This window comes from Plectropomus leopardus, chromosome 16 (assembly GCF_008729295.1).
Source record: "Plectropomus leopardus isolate mb chromosome 16, YSFRI_Pleo_2.0, whole genome shotgun sequence".
NCBI lineage: Eukaryota > Metazoa > Chordata > Actinopteri > Perciformes > Serranidae > Plectropomus > Plectropomus leopardus.
The window spans coordinates 14725484-14741952 of record NC_056478.1 but is presented as its reverse complement, the minus strand read 5'-3'; the positions used below and the strand labels follow the sequence as shown (position 1 = coordinate 14741952).

General features: G+C 38.8%; 1 protein-coding gene across 1 annotated transcript; it reads left to right on the top strand.

The window, feature by feature from the left end:
* Positions 1–3954: 3954 nt before the first annotated feature.
* Positions 3955–13999, top strand: nr2e1 (nuclear receptor subfamily 2, group E, member 1). The gene is made up of 9 exons (XM_042503232.1): positions 3955–4015; positions 6589–6734; positions 7396–7483; positions 8395–8630; positions 9069–9215; positions 10147–10243; positions 10361–10510; positions 11654–11759; positions 13151–13999. Exons 1-9 carry the CDS (start codon positions 3955–3957, stop codon positions 13311–13313), a joined length of 1194 nt encoding a protein of 397 aa, XP_042359166.1. The 3' UTR covers positions 13314–13999.
* The last annotated feature ends 2470 nt before the right edge of the window (positions 14000–16469 follow it).

Here is a 16469-nt window from a genome sequence, read left to right as displayed (position 1 = left end):
TAGGTTTCTAGATGAAGTTAAAGGGCTTAGCAGGCCTCATATGAGAGCTGTCACAATACTGGATCCTGATTGGCTGAATTCACTGATGTGTGTGATGGTCAGGAGATTGGAGCAATTACTGGATTTTTGGGGCACTCGAGATCAAACCCAGGTCTGAAAACTGCATGAAGTGAAGGGTAAATTAAAATGCAGTTACTTTAGATTTTAACATAAACACTATCACATCTGAACTTTTGATAGTTTGTTAATGAAGACGGAAGTCCCCTTTAAATTGAGGACGATCACGCGGACAGGTAGGTGCATCTGTTTAATGCCTCCTGTTGTAGAACTGTCCGTGGTGCTGAAACCAGGCTGCATGTTTTCACCTATTTGAAAATCATATTTAAGACTTTCGAGTATTAATATAATGTATGAGTGAGTATTTCTGTTGTTTTTTGTAGCTTTGTTGAACAAGCCACATTTTTTAAAAAATCTGTCCCCAAAACTTCTGACACACGATTCCTCACTGTTAGGACATCCATCTCTTAAGCCAAACACCAGCAGTGTCTGTGGGCTATAAGATGATCTACCCGGTCAGTTTTAAAGGATGCACGGCTGCGTGGGTCTTTGGTGGGCTTGAATTCTCCCCATTATTTGCTCTCGGGAGCTTTGTGACTTCTCTCTAAAGCCAATTGGTTTACGCCTGGTCGGTTAGGGGCCAGCACAGTGATAGCAGTGCGTAAAAAGATGGTTAAACTCTGGCCTCCAGTCGGCGAATCTCTGTAGGAATAACAGTCAGAGTTAAGATGTAAATGGCAAAAAAATGTAATTCTCTTCTAAACGCTTTAATGATCATTTTCACATCAGTCTGGGCTTAACCCCCCACCACCGTCACCACCACACAAAAAAAAAAACAAAACAAAAAACGAATCAACAGGTGTGTAGCATCTGACTCATTTTACAGGTGTTTTGAAGTATCTCAAGACATTCAAAGCGCAGTTTTTGTTTGGTACTGACTTATGTTAGACTCTCCCTAGTTTGTCCTTGTTTAAAGCTATCCTATAGTATGTCAAGTATCCGCATACTGATACTGAGCTTCCCCGAGAAAAAAAAAACAGATACACAATCCACTGGCCCCTTTGTTAGCGTCATTTCATTGACTGTTGGAGGAGAAGAGAGTCACTAATACAAAAAAAGTGAAAGAAGGCAACCCCGGCAACCATGATGTTGGTTATATTTGTGTAAAGGCTATCAGTGAATGAGGAGGATTAGGACGAGTTAAGGAGATTATGTCACACATTCACCATTCACCCCACCCCGGCAGCCACCCACACACATGCGCACACACCCCGCACACACTTGGAAATAACTGAAAATGTTATTGATCTGAGTGGAGACATGATTTCCAGTATTGAGATTTAAGACAAGTTAATTATGCATTGTGATACTGCTTCATTTCGTAAATCAATTACCAACTATCACAGATAATTTGTGATCTTTTTTCTTATTTTAAATAAAAAAAAAGTCTGGAAAACTGTCCCTATAACAAAGGTAGCTTTTATTGCGACGACTGTTCATAGGAAGTAAAAAACACAATATGTGGCTATACACTTCCTACTGAGGATCAGGGGCCCTCTGTGTGTCCCTGTAGGGGAAAAAAATCAAAGGAATATTATAGTGATTCCTCCTCAGGCTTGTTAGTCTCCGGCCTCGGCTGTTCAGCTAAAGGGCAGGTTGAAAGACAACAATGGCTGATTGCAATTAACTACGCCTCTCCGCCTCGCCCCTGTCCGCTTAAATCGACACTTTGTGAGTCCATATGGCCTTTAGTGTACCGTGGGAATGAACACAATTAAAAACAGAATATGGATTTCTGGAGTTACCCGGCGAAAGCGCAGCAAGCTGTCAAGGTCAGGGTGTCAGTGAGCGGGGCCCTGCAGCCCGGCCCCGGCCCCTCCGGAGAGCCCGGCACCGCTGAGAGGAGGTGCATCAAATAATATCTAGTTAGAGACAGTTTGTAAATTAATTAATTAATTAGTTGATCTGAATGCAATGAGGCAAAATAGAGTATATTTTATCGAGTAATTACTACAATACATTTCATTATTAAAGTGGATTTTCTGCACGAGATGTGATATATTTGTATTATTGTATTAACTGTTTGTTGTTTAAGTGACAAAAGCGTGTAGAGTGAGAGGAAAAACAATGTGTAGCTTTGCAATAAATGCAATAGAGAGGCCAAATAGAGGAACAATAATGAAGAGAGTGATAAGAGTGTAAGAAATGTTGTGTAAAAGGCATTAGCAAAGTGAGATGAAAATATGTCACATTGGTGTTATTGCAGAGATGATGCTTATATGAAACTGTGGAGTATAAACGAAAACGGAACTGCACTAAGTAAAAAGTTATTGTTATCACCACTTTTAAAATGTAGGAGTATTTAGATATTTTCACGTGTTTATTTTTAACTTACATTTAAAGTCCGTTTTGTTTCAACATTAGGTGGGATACATATAAAACAGGGGGTTTTGGGGTTCCTCCACGAGAAAAAAAGTGTTAAACACTTTATTACATTCTGGGTAATTAGGCGACCAGATTATGATGTAAATGTCTTTGATTTTGTAATAAATAAATACATAAACAAATAGACTGACCACATTAATCAACTGATGGTAAATCCTTTGAATGGGCAAAAAAATAATAATAATAATTCAAAAATAACAGCTTAGTTAAAACAGGAGCTGAAAACCACTGTGATCAGTGAAGCTCAAAATGACTTCAATAAACCATTAAGAATACTTACTAACAAGCAACCACCTTACAGGAAAAATAGTCAATATTTATACAATATTAAACAAATCTAAACCCTTCTTTATTTTTCTATTCTTTGATAATTTATAGAACATCAGGTATATTATGAATGCAGCCATAAGAAAATGAGTGTAATTTCTACCCCAGATGTTTGACTGTTGCTCTGACTGCTGGGTGTCTTAAGTGGACATGACACTGCACTCTTTAATGTCTTAGCCTCATAACCCCCCTTTGGACCACTAGTGACGTCTTAGTGGTCCAAAAGCAGCATTCATCATTTTGTTTATAGTGGTAATGACTGCAAGTTTTCTGCAGCACCATCTTAAATTCAGCTCCATTTTTTGCATTTTTGCAATATGTAATATTTTTTTTAATTCTGTGATTACTTATTAGGTCTTTTAGTTGGTTGTTGTTAGAAATGCAGCCCAAATTAATTAGTCCAGAGCTAAAACACATCTAAATGTTAAGGAAAACATTCGTGCAACACGTGTTTTTGTTTGCAATGCTTCTTGATCCATAAGCAAGGCACTTCACATCACTTGCACACACATTCACACGATCAGCCTCACACACGTACACACACTCCCTCACACGCCAGTGACGTCAGGCTGGAGTTTGGAGTAGAAAGCCAAGTGGATGAAGGAAGTGGAGATCTCCACCCTCCAGCCTCCCCCTGACACTTCTCATAAATATTACCAAGGCTTATTTGAGGAACGCGCAGCACAAAGTCACATCGTGTCTTGGTTTTAACAAGCTTTGACTTGTCAGAATATATATTTAAAGAATATTTGGGCTTTTTTTGTTTCAACACCGGGTTGGCACCGTCAGATGCGCTCCAGGCTGCGTTTTCCCAACTTTATGCACCGGCTGTTGCTCCCGGAGCTGGAGGGCTGCTGTCGCCGTTAACCGATCGCTGCAGTTCGGATCTCTTTACGCACAGGGAGGCGAAGAATCAATGAAGATAAAATGTATAATCGCGTGTCTTAATTTGGACTTGTAGACTGGAGATCTGTTAAGTTGGGCAACTCGGGGCATTGACTTGCCGATCTCAGCGCCGCTGGTGAAGCTTTCAAGGAAAGTGCAGCGAGTTTGTTTTTGTCAGCGAGAAAAAGAGGAGAAAGAGGACATTTTTCAGTCTCAACTTTACTATTAAGTCGAGTGTCCATGATGAGCAAACCCGCCGGCTCAACAAGTGGCTGTCTGGATATTCTGAATGTCAAATCAAGTAAGTGATCTCTTTCCTGACGCTGCTGGAGAATACAGAGCAGCCCGGTGTGCGAGCGCTCTGTAACGGGCCTTACTATGGCAGCATGGAGTGTTAAACATGAACATAAAGCTGCTGCACAGCTATATTTCTCATGTCATCGTGGGTTCACTATTAAATGAGCTCGTTCCTCATCGTTTTACAGAAATGTGATCCGCAGGGTATTGCTGTTTCGTTTCCCGAGCGCACACAAACAGTTGGATGCGTAAAATTGTGTCAATGACTCATAATTAAAGCGTCCTTGGTCTATTAATAAATATATTGTCTGTAAAGTTAATTAAAAGGTAAAGAAATCATCTGTATCCGGGCTTCGAATAATCCTCTCGCGTCCCACTTGTTGCCACTTGTTGCCTGTAGTTTCATTTACACAGCAACTTCAATAAAAGACAAATAAAGCGATAACTTGTGAGATATTTAATATAAAATAATGTGATTTTAAGGCTTGTGTAATACATTATTTAGCTTACTGCGGTGCTTTTTTTTTGGTACAAATTAATTAACTGCGTTTGTCTGCTTCTATGTGTGCGTGCGCGCGTTTCTGCACTACTGTAAAAACATTTTCTCATATAATTGATCATGACTGTATTCGGTAGTTTTAAATAAATAGCTCGGAATTTTTGTTGTTTTTTTTTTTTTTAGATTTCTTGTGATTCAAAGTTTCGAATTTTTATTTTTTCCTTAACCTTTGCAGTTATCGCTCTGTCAGGCCTCAAAGTGAATCCAAATTAACTTACACTTATATTACAATACAGGCTAATTATTGTGTTTTAAAATGTGGGACACTTCTTTTTACTTTGCATATTTCGCTGTGTTTTATTTCAGTATCGTCTACCATAAATTATTCTCGTTAAACTGTTGCTCCTGTTTTATCCCCAGGTGCTCAAATGTATTCAAATTGCTGTTAATAACCAATAAATTTCAAATTAGAATAAAATAAAGAACACGACAACATCACAACTACACAGTCACCCGAGTTCACATTATGGGTGGTCAAGAGAAACATTTCCTTGACTCAGTAAAACTTAATTTCCAGTTCTTTTTATCGCCTTGATGGTGATTACGTTAATAGAATATGCCATATATCTTCAAGCAATTACTGCAGACAATGGAGACGAATTGGACCCCCACAGCGGGAAGTTAAATACATTTCCCCCCTTCACAACAAAATTGTGCGTCATTTTATTTAATTGACTCTCAGCAATCTACAGTTTTAGATTTCTTTGAGCTTATTTTGTGGATTTTCTTTCTTTTTCGTTCATCAACTTTGGTAGGTTTAAATGGTTTATTTCGGGAGTGCGGAAATGAACTTGTTTTGTTTAGCTTTGGTTTAGTAGATATCTATTAATAAGTAATTGACTGCAGTGAGTGTTATCAATTGTTTTATTGTTATTTTTAAATATTCTGCCTGGCCACTGCAAATATGGATCTCTATTATCCAGCAGGTTGATTTTTTTTAATTACTCACGAGATGACACTCAACAGGCCAACTCTTTCCAGACGTAAACGCCACATAAAAAAGTCGGTTCTCTCCATCCTATGGCAATTACACGGCTGTGGCCAGCAGTTAAATAGCCTACATGGCCTTCTGATTCTTAATAATCTGCCAATTGAAGCCCTATAACTCTCGTCCTGAAGTCATTGTTTTTGCTGCTCAGTCGTTATTCCCATGCTACCCTTTTTGACGGGTCACTGGTGAATCAATGAGCAGGTGGCAAAACGTCAGTGTAATTACATAGACGGCTTTCCCTCCAGAATAAAAAAAAAGACTGCCTCATATGCATACAAATATACTTCTTTTTCATACATTTGAATACAAAATCTTCACACAAAAAAATCACATTTTTTCATCTACACCGGGGTCGATTTACATACACTTCATTTGAGTTGGTGAAACGAGTTGGTGCGCATTATTCTCATGGTGCAGTGTCACTCCCTAATCCTGGGGCCTATAGACCTGCGGGATAAAGCAGCTGTCGAGTCCCATTATGAAGGGGAGTTGGCAGCTTGTCGAGATCCAGGCAGTCAGACGAGGTTCAATGGGGGAAAATCATTAAGTTAACACTTTCCCCTAATGTCTCCATTGTGCGCCCTCGGGCCATTGTCTTAGAGAGCTCAGATATGACGCTTCCCACCGGACTTTATTCTTGAAATGTGCGCCGCGAATTCCCATGCTCGGACGAGGTGCAGGGCACTGTCCAGTGTGTGTGTGTGTCTGTGTGTCTGTGTGTCTGTGTGTGTGTGTGTGTGTGTGTGTGTGTTTTGTGGGGTTGTCGGACAAAAACAAGTAATTTGTAGGACGATTTGTCCATAGCTCCACAGTGCCACGACTTGACGACTTAACTTAATTTTTGGCATTTACTGTATGCTCACGGTGCCAACGTGAGCAACTTCACTGAATTACACAACTAACCTGCAAAACTCAGTCAAGCAACGGTTTTCTCACGTTTTATGTCAAATTTGGAAAACGCAATTTATCCAGATGTCCCACATATACCACCAGCGATAGTCACAATGTACCATGACATTTTTTTCAGGTCGGATCCTGGACATCCCATGTAAAGTGTGTGGCGACCGCAGTTCGGGGAAACATTACGGTGTTTACGCCTGTGACGGCTGCTCGGGATTCTTCAAGAGAAGCATCCGCAGAAATAGAACCTACGTGTGTAAATCTGGCTCTCAGGTGAGGCCTCTTCATTACTTCTTATATATCCTAATAATCAAGTCTCATTTAATCTTTTTTTTACAGACTTGTCGCAAAGTTTCAATCTCAGTTAACAGACTTTTTGATAGTGTTTTTTTTTTTTTTTTGCATCATTTTTGGGAATAATCAAGCAATTTGCGCCTAATATTCTATCATGTACACGCACTAATAATTTGTGAGTAATAGTAACTGCAAATATGCAAAGAGAGATTTGTCCTCTCGTGATTTAAGTGACACAACACCCCTGATAACCATTACAGGCTTTACGCACGGAATGCGCATTTTACGCGCAGATTCTATTTCCCCAAGTTCTGGCGCTGTGTTAAGTCTCTCTTGATGAGCATAATTGTGTCATGCCTGAGACCATCAAGTATTGGGTTAAACAGCGCGCTGCTATAATATACCAGGTGTAATCCAATCTAATGTGATGACTCGAAGGCGAGGATTTAGGCAGCAGAGGGCGGGATGGAGTACTTATCCTCCGGGATGAGGCCGCGCTGGAGCCGCAGGGGAGCAGGTCGATAACGACACGATAATAGCACGATCTTTCACCTGGAGAGAGGCCTCCCAGGAAGATAATAGCAAGATGAGGGAATTCAACTGAAGGCTGTATCTTGTGTGTTTCTCTCTCTGTGCACAGGGTGGCTGTCCCGTAGACAAAACTCACAGAAACCAGTGCCGAGCGTGCCGTTTGAAAAAGTGTCTGGAAGTGAACATGAATAAAGACGGTAAATGGGTTTAATTAAATTATCACTTCGGCCACAGACACGCCATACAGTGGCGTTTGGGTTGTAGGTGGGCAATTTGGATGGGGAAGCCTGTAAATCTGTTAATGAAGGCTGAAAAGAAGTAACAGGTTGATAATTACTTGCTATTTGCTTGTTTTAAAGGGGATGATGCGCTGTAAAATCTGACAAGTTGAGCTTACTTTATATAATCTTGGAAACCCATGGCCTTGAAAAAGTAAAGTATATGCAACTATTCATCTTGATTTATGTTTAATTTATATCTTATTAAGTCTACTCAAAATTTAACAAATTTATTTATTTTTTTAATTGTTGCAGCTTAAAAACAAGCTAAATTACCATGTTCTTTCTGAGTGCTGGCAAGTAAGTCTGACTTAACTTGATCGTGACAGATGATTTTGCCAATGAAGTGGAGATCTATGAGTTCTGTTTTAACATATTTAGGAAAATATAAATATGACTGACTGGTTTGCAACCAGCAGAATACAGAATTAAACTTGGTTTACTGAAGTTGGGAAACTTGGAAAGATTGATTTAATTAAACTTGTAATTTTTCAGTTTCAATGACTTTACAAAATTAAGCAAATAAGTAAATATAAGTTAAGTTAACTTAACATTACAGTAAACATAAATTAATACTAGTGAGTTACATATACTTGCATTTTTCAAGGCAATCGGTTTCTTTGATTGATTGAGTAAAACTAACTTATTAGATATTTTTAGTGTTTATGGGGAGCATTAACAGAATGAAGCTCATAGGCATTTTTTTAACAAACAAAATTCGCATAGAGACTCCTTTATCTTAGGAACGGTTATAGTTTAGTTTATAAATTAGATAGATAGATGCAGAGATCATTCCTTCACTGTTTTCCCCCCGCCGTCCCGTTTCACAGCCGTCCAGCACGAGAGGGGGCCCCGGACATCCACCATCCGCAAACAGGTCGCCCTATATTTCCGGGGGCACAAAGAGGTGAACGGATCGTCGACCCATTTCCCGGGATCCTCTCTGCCCGGCCCTCCCTTCTTCACCACGGTCACGCAACTGGAGCCCCACAACCTGGAGATGAGCGCAGTGGCCACCACACCGGAGAGACAGGCCATTGTGGGGCTGGCACAGCCCACTCCCAAGGTAAACTTGGGCAAAGAATTATTAGTTTTTATCTCCCAGATTTTAGCAGCTATATACAAGTCTACCTCCTATTAAATATGAATTAATGTTTGTTTAGAGGTTTGACATCAGAGCATTTAATGTCATTTTAAAATCTACATTTCCTTTAATAGTTGACGATATTCCGTGGATATTTGTATTATAGCCTTCCCAAATGTTATTATAGGATTACAGTTTCTCTCCGTAAGGGTTAGAAGTTGAAATTCTTGTCCCGATTTAGCAGCCTGTTAAGAGCCACAAATCCGCCTATTAGATTTCTCACTGTAAATCCACCACAAGCAACACTAATAATTATAAACCAGGTGCTGGGGCTTGGAATTTGACCTTCACCACTCTGTGAACCGTGTTTCATTACAACACAAACTAACGCACGATAATGACTCTTTTCACTCGCTCCAGTATCCCCATGAAGTCAGCGGCACCCCCATGTACCTCTACGAGGTGGCGACAGAGTCTGTGTGCGAGTCGGCCGCGCGCCTCCTTTTCATGAGCATCAAGTGGGCGAAGAGTGTCCCCGCATTCTCCACCCTCCCACTGTCTGACCAGGTACGCTTTGTTATCATAAATATTATCCTGCAGGGCCCTTTGAAAAACTGCCAGAAGTCAAAATACCCTTAGTCTATAGTAAGATATTTTGTTCTTTTTAATTTCAGTTTAATAACCTTTTAAATTCTGCTGGGCCAATCATGGCACTGGTTATGTTGCTCAAAATCCATTGAAACTAATTTTAAATTCTGTTGGAGATCCTGTACTTCAGGGGACCTGGGGAACTGTGTCTCCACAAAAATATTTGATAAAATGTTATTGTAAAAAACAATGGTTTCAGAGGTTATAGGAAAACATAGTGTTATTTTAGCAGTTTCTGATACAAACCAACTTGTTCACAACTTTGTAACACCAAAGTGACAACAGCTTCTTGTTTACAGCCAAACTATCGTTCTCAACAAGTTATTTACTTAAACAATATTATGTTAAAAGAATATTTTGAGAGTAAATGACTTGAAAAAAAAGACGATATGTGTAGCTGTTGTTCTGACTTTGGTTTTACAAAATTGTAAACAGGTAGGTTTGTTCTGAAAAAAACAAAAAACAAAAAACAAAAAACAGTAAAATTAGTAAATGTTTCGATAGTTTTAACCCCCGAAACCACTGGTTTTCACAATAAATTTTAGGTTTTATAAACATTTTGGTGGAAATACCCAGTTTGGGATCTCCAAAAGAATTTAAAATGAGTTTAAAAAGATTTAAGCAGCGTTCAGTCGAAACACAGGAGTCAGTGATTGGTCCAGCAGAGTTTAAGAGGTTAAACGACTTTTCCAAAACAAACTGCCCTGCGCGCAAAATAGAAAACATGTCTATTATGTTTTACGCACGAGTTATTGCACTACTTAATGAGATTTGAAAAAGACATGCAATACAATAAATCATTGCTCCATTGTGGTGCACAGTTCAACACTGAAACTATTCCTCTCTGCAGCTGATTCTGCTGGAGGACGCTTGGAGGGAATTATTTGTTCTGGGTATCGCGCAGTGGGCCATTCCTGTGGACTCCACCACTCTCCTGGCTGTTTCTGGTATGTGCAACAAGGCACGAGAGAGCTTAAAGGCCACTAACGGGCCTCGTGGGCTGCGCATGCAACTGCTTGCATATTGAAATCCTGCAGTGACATTTTCTGCATGCTTATTTGCAGGAATGAACACTGAAAACACAGAGTCTCAGCGGATGAATAAGATCATGTCGGAGATTCAAGCACTTCAAGAGGTGGTCACCAGGTTCAGACAGATGCGTCTCGATGCGACAGAGTTCGCCTGTTTGAAATGTATCGTGACATTTAAAGCCGGTGAGTACTATCAACTCGATGGGTCTTTTATTGTATCCTCGTCTTTCAAATGGAAAAAATTATTTCCACTTAAGTTCCCCCAAAGCTTCTCTGCCCTCTCGACCTACATCTGGAGAAGGACGGGAGATTATAGCCAAAGTTATTTTAGTGTCTCAGTTCATGAATTCATGTTATAAGCCACCATATTTAATAATTACAAGGAGCGTAATTTAAAGGGGGAACACAGGGGACATGTGCCCTGACCCTTCCACTTTTTTTCCCACCAAACAAACAAAAAAGGGCATGGAAGTTGGAGGGTTTTTTTTTTTTTTTTTTTTTTTGTAAGTTGTACAATATTGCAATAAAGAATGAATGTTTAAACCAACTTAGGGTTGGGGGCCCTCCAATAGAAAACACTTAATTTACTGCATTTTGGAGATTTCTTGGTGAATGTTTCTAATTTTGTCAAAGTCCTCTACCTCTTCAATGTTTTGTAATTCTTAATCAGATGGCCTGAACTGTACCAACATACCATCATATGTTATCTAGTTACTTTCATTCAAAAAGGTGCCTGTGGAATTTCTGCTGGTGAAATTTTGTGTATAAAAGCCTCTGGGCTCTAGTTTTTTAATGAATACATAGATTGACATCCATATTGCTTTGAGGTGGAGGGCAGATATCAGGGCTTTATTAGTGCAAATTTGAACCGAATCAGATCAGCAGGTGAAAAATTATATGAGACTAAGTACCTTGACTATCTCCACCTTTTCATATAGGTCAAGTCAATATATTGATTAATTTCAACACTTTTTAAGTGTATGAAATGGTTTTGTTTGATGATCCTTGATGAAAATTTTGAACCTCCAACAGTGAATTTCCTGCATTTTGGTGATTTTCTTTTTATTTTTTATTAAGAGGGAGGACAAATGCACATGTTCTAAATATTGAAATGGGATGTGTCCCCCTGCATCCCCCCAAAATCTACACCCTTGTATGAAGGGGACAAATCAAAATTAGGGAAAAATATAGTCTGTTTTGTTCTCGTTCGATTAGAGGTATCTAAAAAACCAAAGGTCTGCTTAGGATTTGTGCTCGCACTAAATGTGTCCCCTCACTTCTGAAATCAATTTCCTGCCCCTAATTAAAACTGCCTCTGTCTTACAGTTCCGACACATGGCAACACTGAATTAAGAAGTTTCCGCAACGCCAGCGCCATCGCTGCACTACAAGATGAGGCACAGCTCACTCTCAACAGTTACATACACACCAGGTAACATTCGGCTCAATCAGGCTATACATCGATCAATGATTACATCCATAAACTCACCCATGTGTTACACCAATTGAACAGTGAAATCTGACAAGTTAATTTTACTTAAAACATCTAGAAAACCTATTGCCTTGAAAAACTTAAGTAAATATAATTATTAGTGTTAATTTATATTTTTATGTTTACTTTATATATATATAAAACTGCTAAGTTACTTAAAATTTGGTTATATTTTCTTGATTTTGGGAAGTTGTTGACAAGTTTAATTAAATCAATCTTTCTACGTTTTAGCAACTTCAGTAAACCGAGTTTACTGTGCTATATATCTGTATTCTGTAGGCTGCAAACTAGTCAATCATATTCATATTTTCTTAAACATGTTAACAAAACAGAACTCACAGATCTCCAAACTTAAGCACTGACAAAATCCTCTTTGTCATGATCAAGTTGAATCAGACTAACTTCCTTCCTTTTTCAAGGCAATCAGTTTCCAAGATTATTTAAGTAAGATCAACTTTACACATTTCATGGTGTGTGAAACAGTGTTGTGCAGGTAACTATTAGCAGGCAGATTCATTATAAAGTTAATGAGGCAATAAGCCAGTGCAGTATGTTGTAATTGTGCACAGGTGTCACAGCTGAACCTCATTTTTAATTAGCAGCTATTTGAATCACAGGTGTGCCTTAATTGGACACACTGCTGTCAAACTGTGCGCACAGAACCAGAGAGAGAGATAAATATGGGAGATATGATGTGATTTATGATTTCTTGCCATCTCGAAAAAGCAACAAGATTTGTCAGTGCGTGTCACACCATAGGTAAAAAAACAACAACCTAACAACACATAACAGCTGGAGTTCATCTCCTGACAGCTCACACTCAGCCTTTTACCTGACAGCACACACTCACCCACCCTACTTTCTGGGTTTTAGGTTTTATTTATTTATTCATTTATTTTGCACCAGATTCTTTGAATTTGTATTAATATATTATTGTTTCTTTGATGACCTTAGACAAACAATAATTATATATTATGTAATATATTTATATATGTCTATACCAGGTTGCATTCAAGACATGTCCAAAGCTTAATATTTATTGTTTGAGCCACCTTTTGTTATGATTGTATGATTCCATGTTTCACACTAAATATTGACTTGAGTCTGAAAAAGCCACTATGCTAAAACAGCGAATCAATGGTGGCCTTAGAATTTTTGCACAGTACTGTATTTTCATGTGACCTGCTAATTATATTCCCTGTAACTTACTTACACATGTGCTTTGGCATGTCAAATGTCTCCCCAAAAAAGCTTATTTAATTGAAAAAAAATAATTGAGTGAGAGAGAGACAGAGAGAAGGGATGTGTTTGACCCCAGTGTTGTGTTTCAGGTACCCCACTCAGCCGTGTCGCTTCGGGAAACTGCTCTTGCTCCTGCCGGCGCTGCGCTCAGTGGGTCCTTCCACCATCGAGGAGGTGTTCTTCAAGAAGACCATCGGCAACGTGCCCATCACCAGGCTCCTCTCCGACATGTACAAGTCCAGCGATATATGAATTCTCACCATCTGGAAAAAGACTTGAGCTGAAGGCCGAGAGACCCACCCAGCAGTCAAGAGAATGTCAAATAGGTGTAAGCGTGGGTTGAATTTTCGCTGAGCACAAAATCTCTTAAAATAGCCTGTTTAGGCCTATAGGCTCTTTCGAAACACAGACTGCAACACAGCCGGAGTTCACCGAGTAGCCTGTTAACAGTCCCTCTAGTTAAGGATTAGCTTGTAACTTTCATTATAGAATTACCTGTGAGAAAACCTGCAGTCTCTGGTGTGGGCACAGGAAACCCACAGTGTTCAAATATCGCCTACAGACTCTGGAGAGCACGTGCCAAGTATGTCTGACAAAGAAATGTTATATATTTAGAAGTTTTTCAAGTGTCTGTGAGACCAATGAGCTTGACGACCAATTCACTCTTTTATTGCTGTGATCAATCCCAATGGAGGAAACCAAAAAAAGAAAAAAAAAGAAGAAAAAAATGACGCATGCGTAATGGGGAATGTGAATCGCTGTCCCTCGATCCGGTGCTGAAACCAAACGCACGGGGCAAAGAAGAAGAATTCAGTGGAGATTTGGGGGGGGGGGTGGGGGTGGGGGTGTAAAAGACTTTTTTAAAGGACATGCTTGCATTGCCTCCTGAACTGTACATTCATCTGAGGATGGTGTTTGTATTTAAGTGGTTACTGTCCCGTTTGTGTTGGTGTGTCCTGTTTGAGGCTGTTTTAGGTCGACTTTTGTGAAGTTAGGCACTAACACTGGATAAAATAATATTCAGCACTTGGAAATGTTTTTTTTGTGGCCTATGATGTTTTTATTCTATTGTAAATATTTGGAGTTATGACTATTTAGAGTTGTAACCGAGAGAATAAAAGACACTGAATGAAACTGCGTTCGAACAATGAAGATACAAAACTACCAGCTGAAACTTTATACAGATATTGCAAATAATGGGGATGCACCTATCAGATCTAATCCAGTTGTATACACAATATCAAAAGATTTCCCAGTTTTATTTTATAAGGGTCCAAAACACATGCATATGTAATTATTAACTACACGTCAGCACATTTTCCTGTAAACTCACATTAACCCTTTGACACCTGAGCAAATTGGTTTGAATTCTTCAACATGGGGAGAAGGGGATGACAAATAAGAAGGCCAGACCTCCACCCCCCAAAAAATCCCTAGAAATAAGCAAAGAAAAGGTGCTGAAATTTAAAAAATATACCTTACTACTATTTATTTGTAATATAGTAATCTTAAATATATGATTATTACTATAAATATAGTTTTCTGAAAAATGTCCTTCCCTTAACCATTGTTTTGGCTCCAAATGGCATCAAAGATTTAAGGCCTTTTACTATATTTGGGAAAAATCAGTTACAAATTTGCCATATTTTTACAGAAACTTGTGACCGTGTAATTGAAGACTAATCATTTTATGCAGGATCATTTATTCCTGTTGCTCACCGTTAAGAAATGATTCTGACTGTGAGTTCATGTGATTTTTATGGGCGTCAATCTTCAGAGTACTCAGGTGAGGTCATGCCTTAATAAAAAGATAGCAAACAGGTGCCAGACCATAAACAGCAGGCATCCAAGAGACACAGCGCAGAAAAAAATGAAAACGTAGCGAGGCAACACCCTAAATGAGAATGAATCAGGGATTGGCTTTTACTTTCACTGGTGAGCGTGATAAACTGTAACTGATAATCCTGCAGAGCATACCTTAACAAGTTACTGTGATGACATGTGCCCCTTTAAATGAAGTCTTGTCATGATGCTTATTTGCAAATGATAAGTTAATGGCAATTTAAGGTTGGAAAGTAGCACCAGCCACCAGCCGAAAGTAGGTAAAATATGTGAGTGGTTGCTAGATTTGCTTAACACAGCAGTCAATAAAGTAATGGTACTCTTTTGACTGGCTGGCAGATTCTGGGATCCAACGACCACAGTGAAAGGTGGACAAAAACAAACAAACAAACAAACAAACAAACAAACAAAAAAATTCTATCCCTGTGTACATTCACGAACAGTATGAGTATGACGAAATACTAAACTTTGTTTTTCAGAGCGGCTTATCAGATCTGAAATGCCATTTTCTATGTAACTAGATTCAATGTATTTTGGCAGCAAATAACCTAAACAATCATCTATTTCTCTTCCATTAAGCATTAACTTAAAGTATAATGTCAGACTTGTTATCATGATAAATCCTGAATTAATCCAAAAATCAGACATTAATTACAGATGACATAAGCATGTGTTTTGCACCCTTATTATAGGATATATGGTTTTCCCTTTAAATTATAACTCAGGACAATTTTAAAGGTCTAGTATGTAGGATTAGCATCTAATAGAGTTGCATGACATGCAAACAAAATCACACTGCAGTTATTTTGATAGACAGTTTGATTGTGATATGAGAAGCAATTTTAGAGGGAATAGTAAATTTTGCATTTCATTTTCACAGAAAAAGAAAATATAAAAATGATGTGATTTTCAGCAAACTTTCGTCTTTTAAACTTGTGTGTGCGTTGTTATTATTTTTTGAAACCATTCTGTGTGCCCTCTCTAAATTTGGATGTTTTGCAGGTCCATGTTTGCAGCGCAGACAGCGCTCATCATGAGATCTATTTCTCCTCAGCAGCAGTTTGAGGGGTTTGTGTCGCAGGTTGAATAATTGATGTTTTTATCCAATCACAGTTGAAAAAGTCAGATCAATGGACAAGAGGAGCAGCTGCTGTAGAAGGAGTGAAAGTAAACTTTAACAGCCACTGTGACGTATGGTTAAATTTCACTTTCACTGTATCTGGTGTTCTGCTGCTTTGCCTGTGCCAAGACTAAGCCCTGTGCTCCCAGAGGTAAAATGAATAACCAAATAGTTCAATAGCGCTCCTAATTAACAATAGAGCTTGAAAAAATATAAAGTCAACACATGGCTGCAGATGTTTTAATTGTGGGCTGGCTGCCACAAATAAATGAATGTGTGAAAACCCGGGTTATGAATATTATATATCATTCCTGCCAACAAATGCCCCTAGATTCTACACACTGAACCTTTATTAAACTCTCTCTCAATTTGCCTCAACATTTTTTGTAATGAAGATAAAACATAACTTACATAGTGGCAGCTTGCAGTACCTCACTGACTATCCA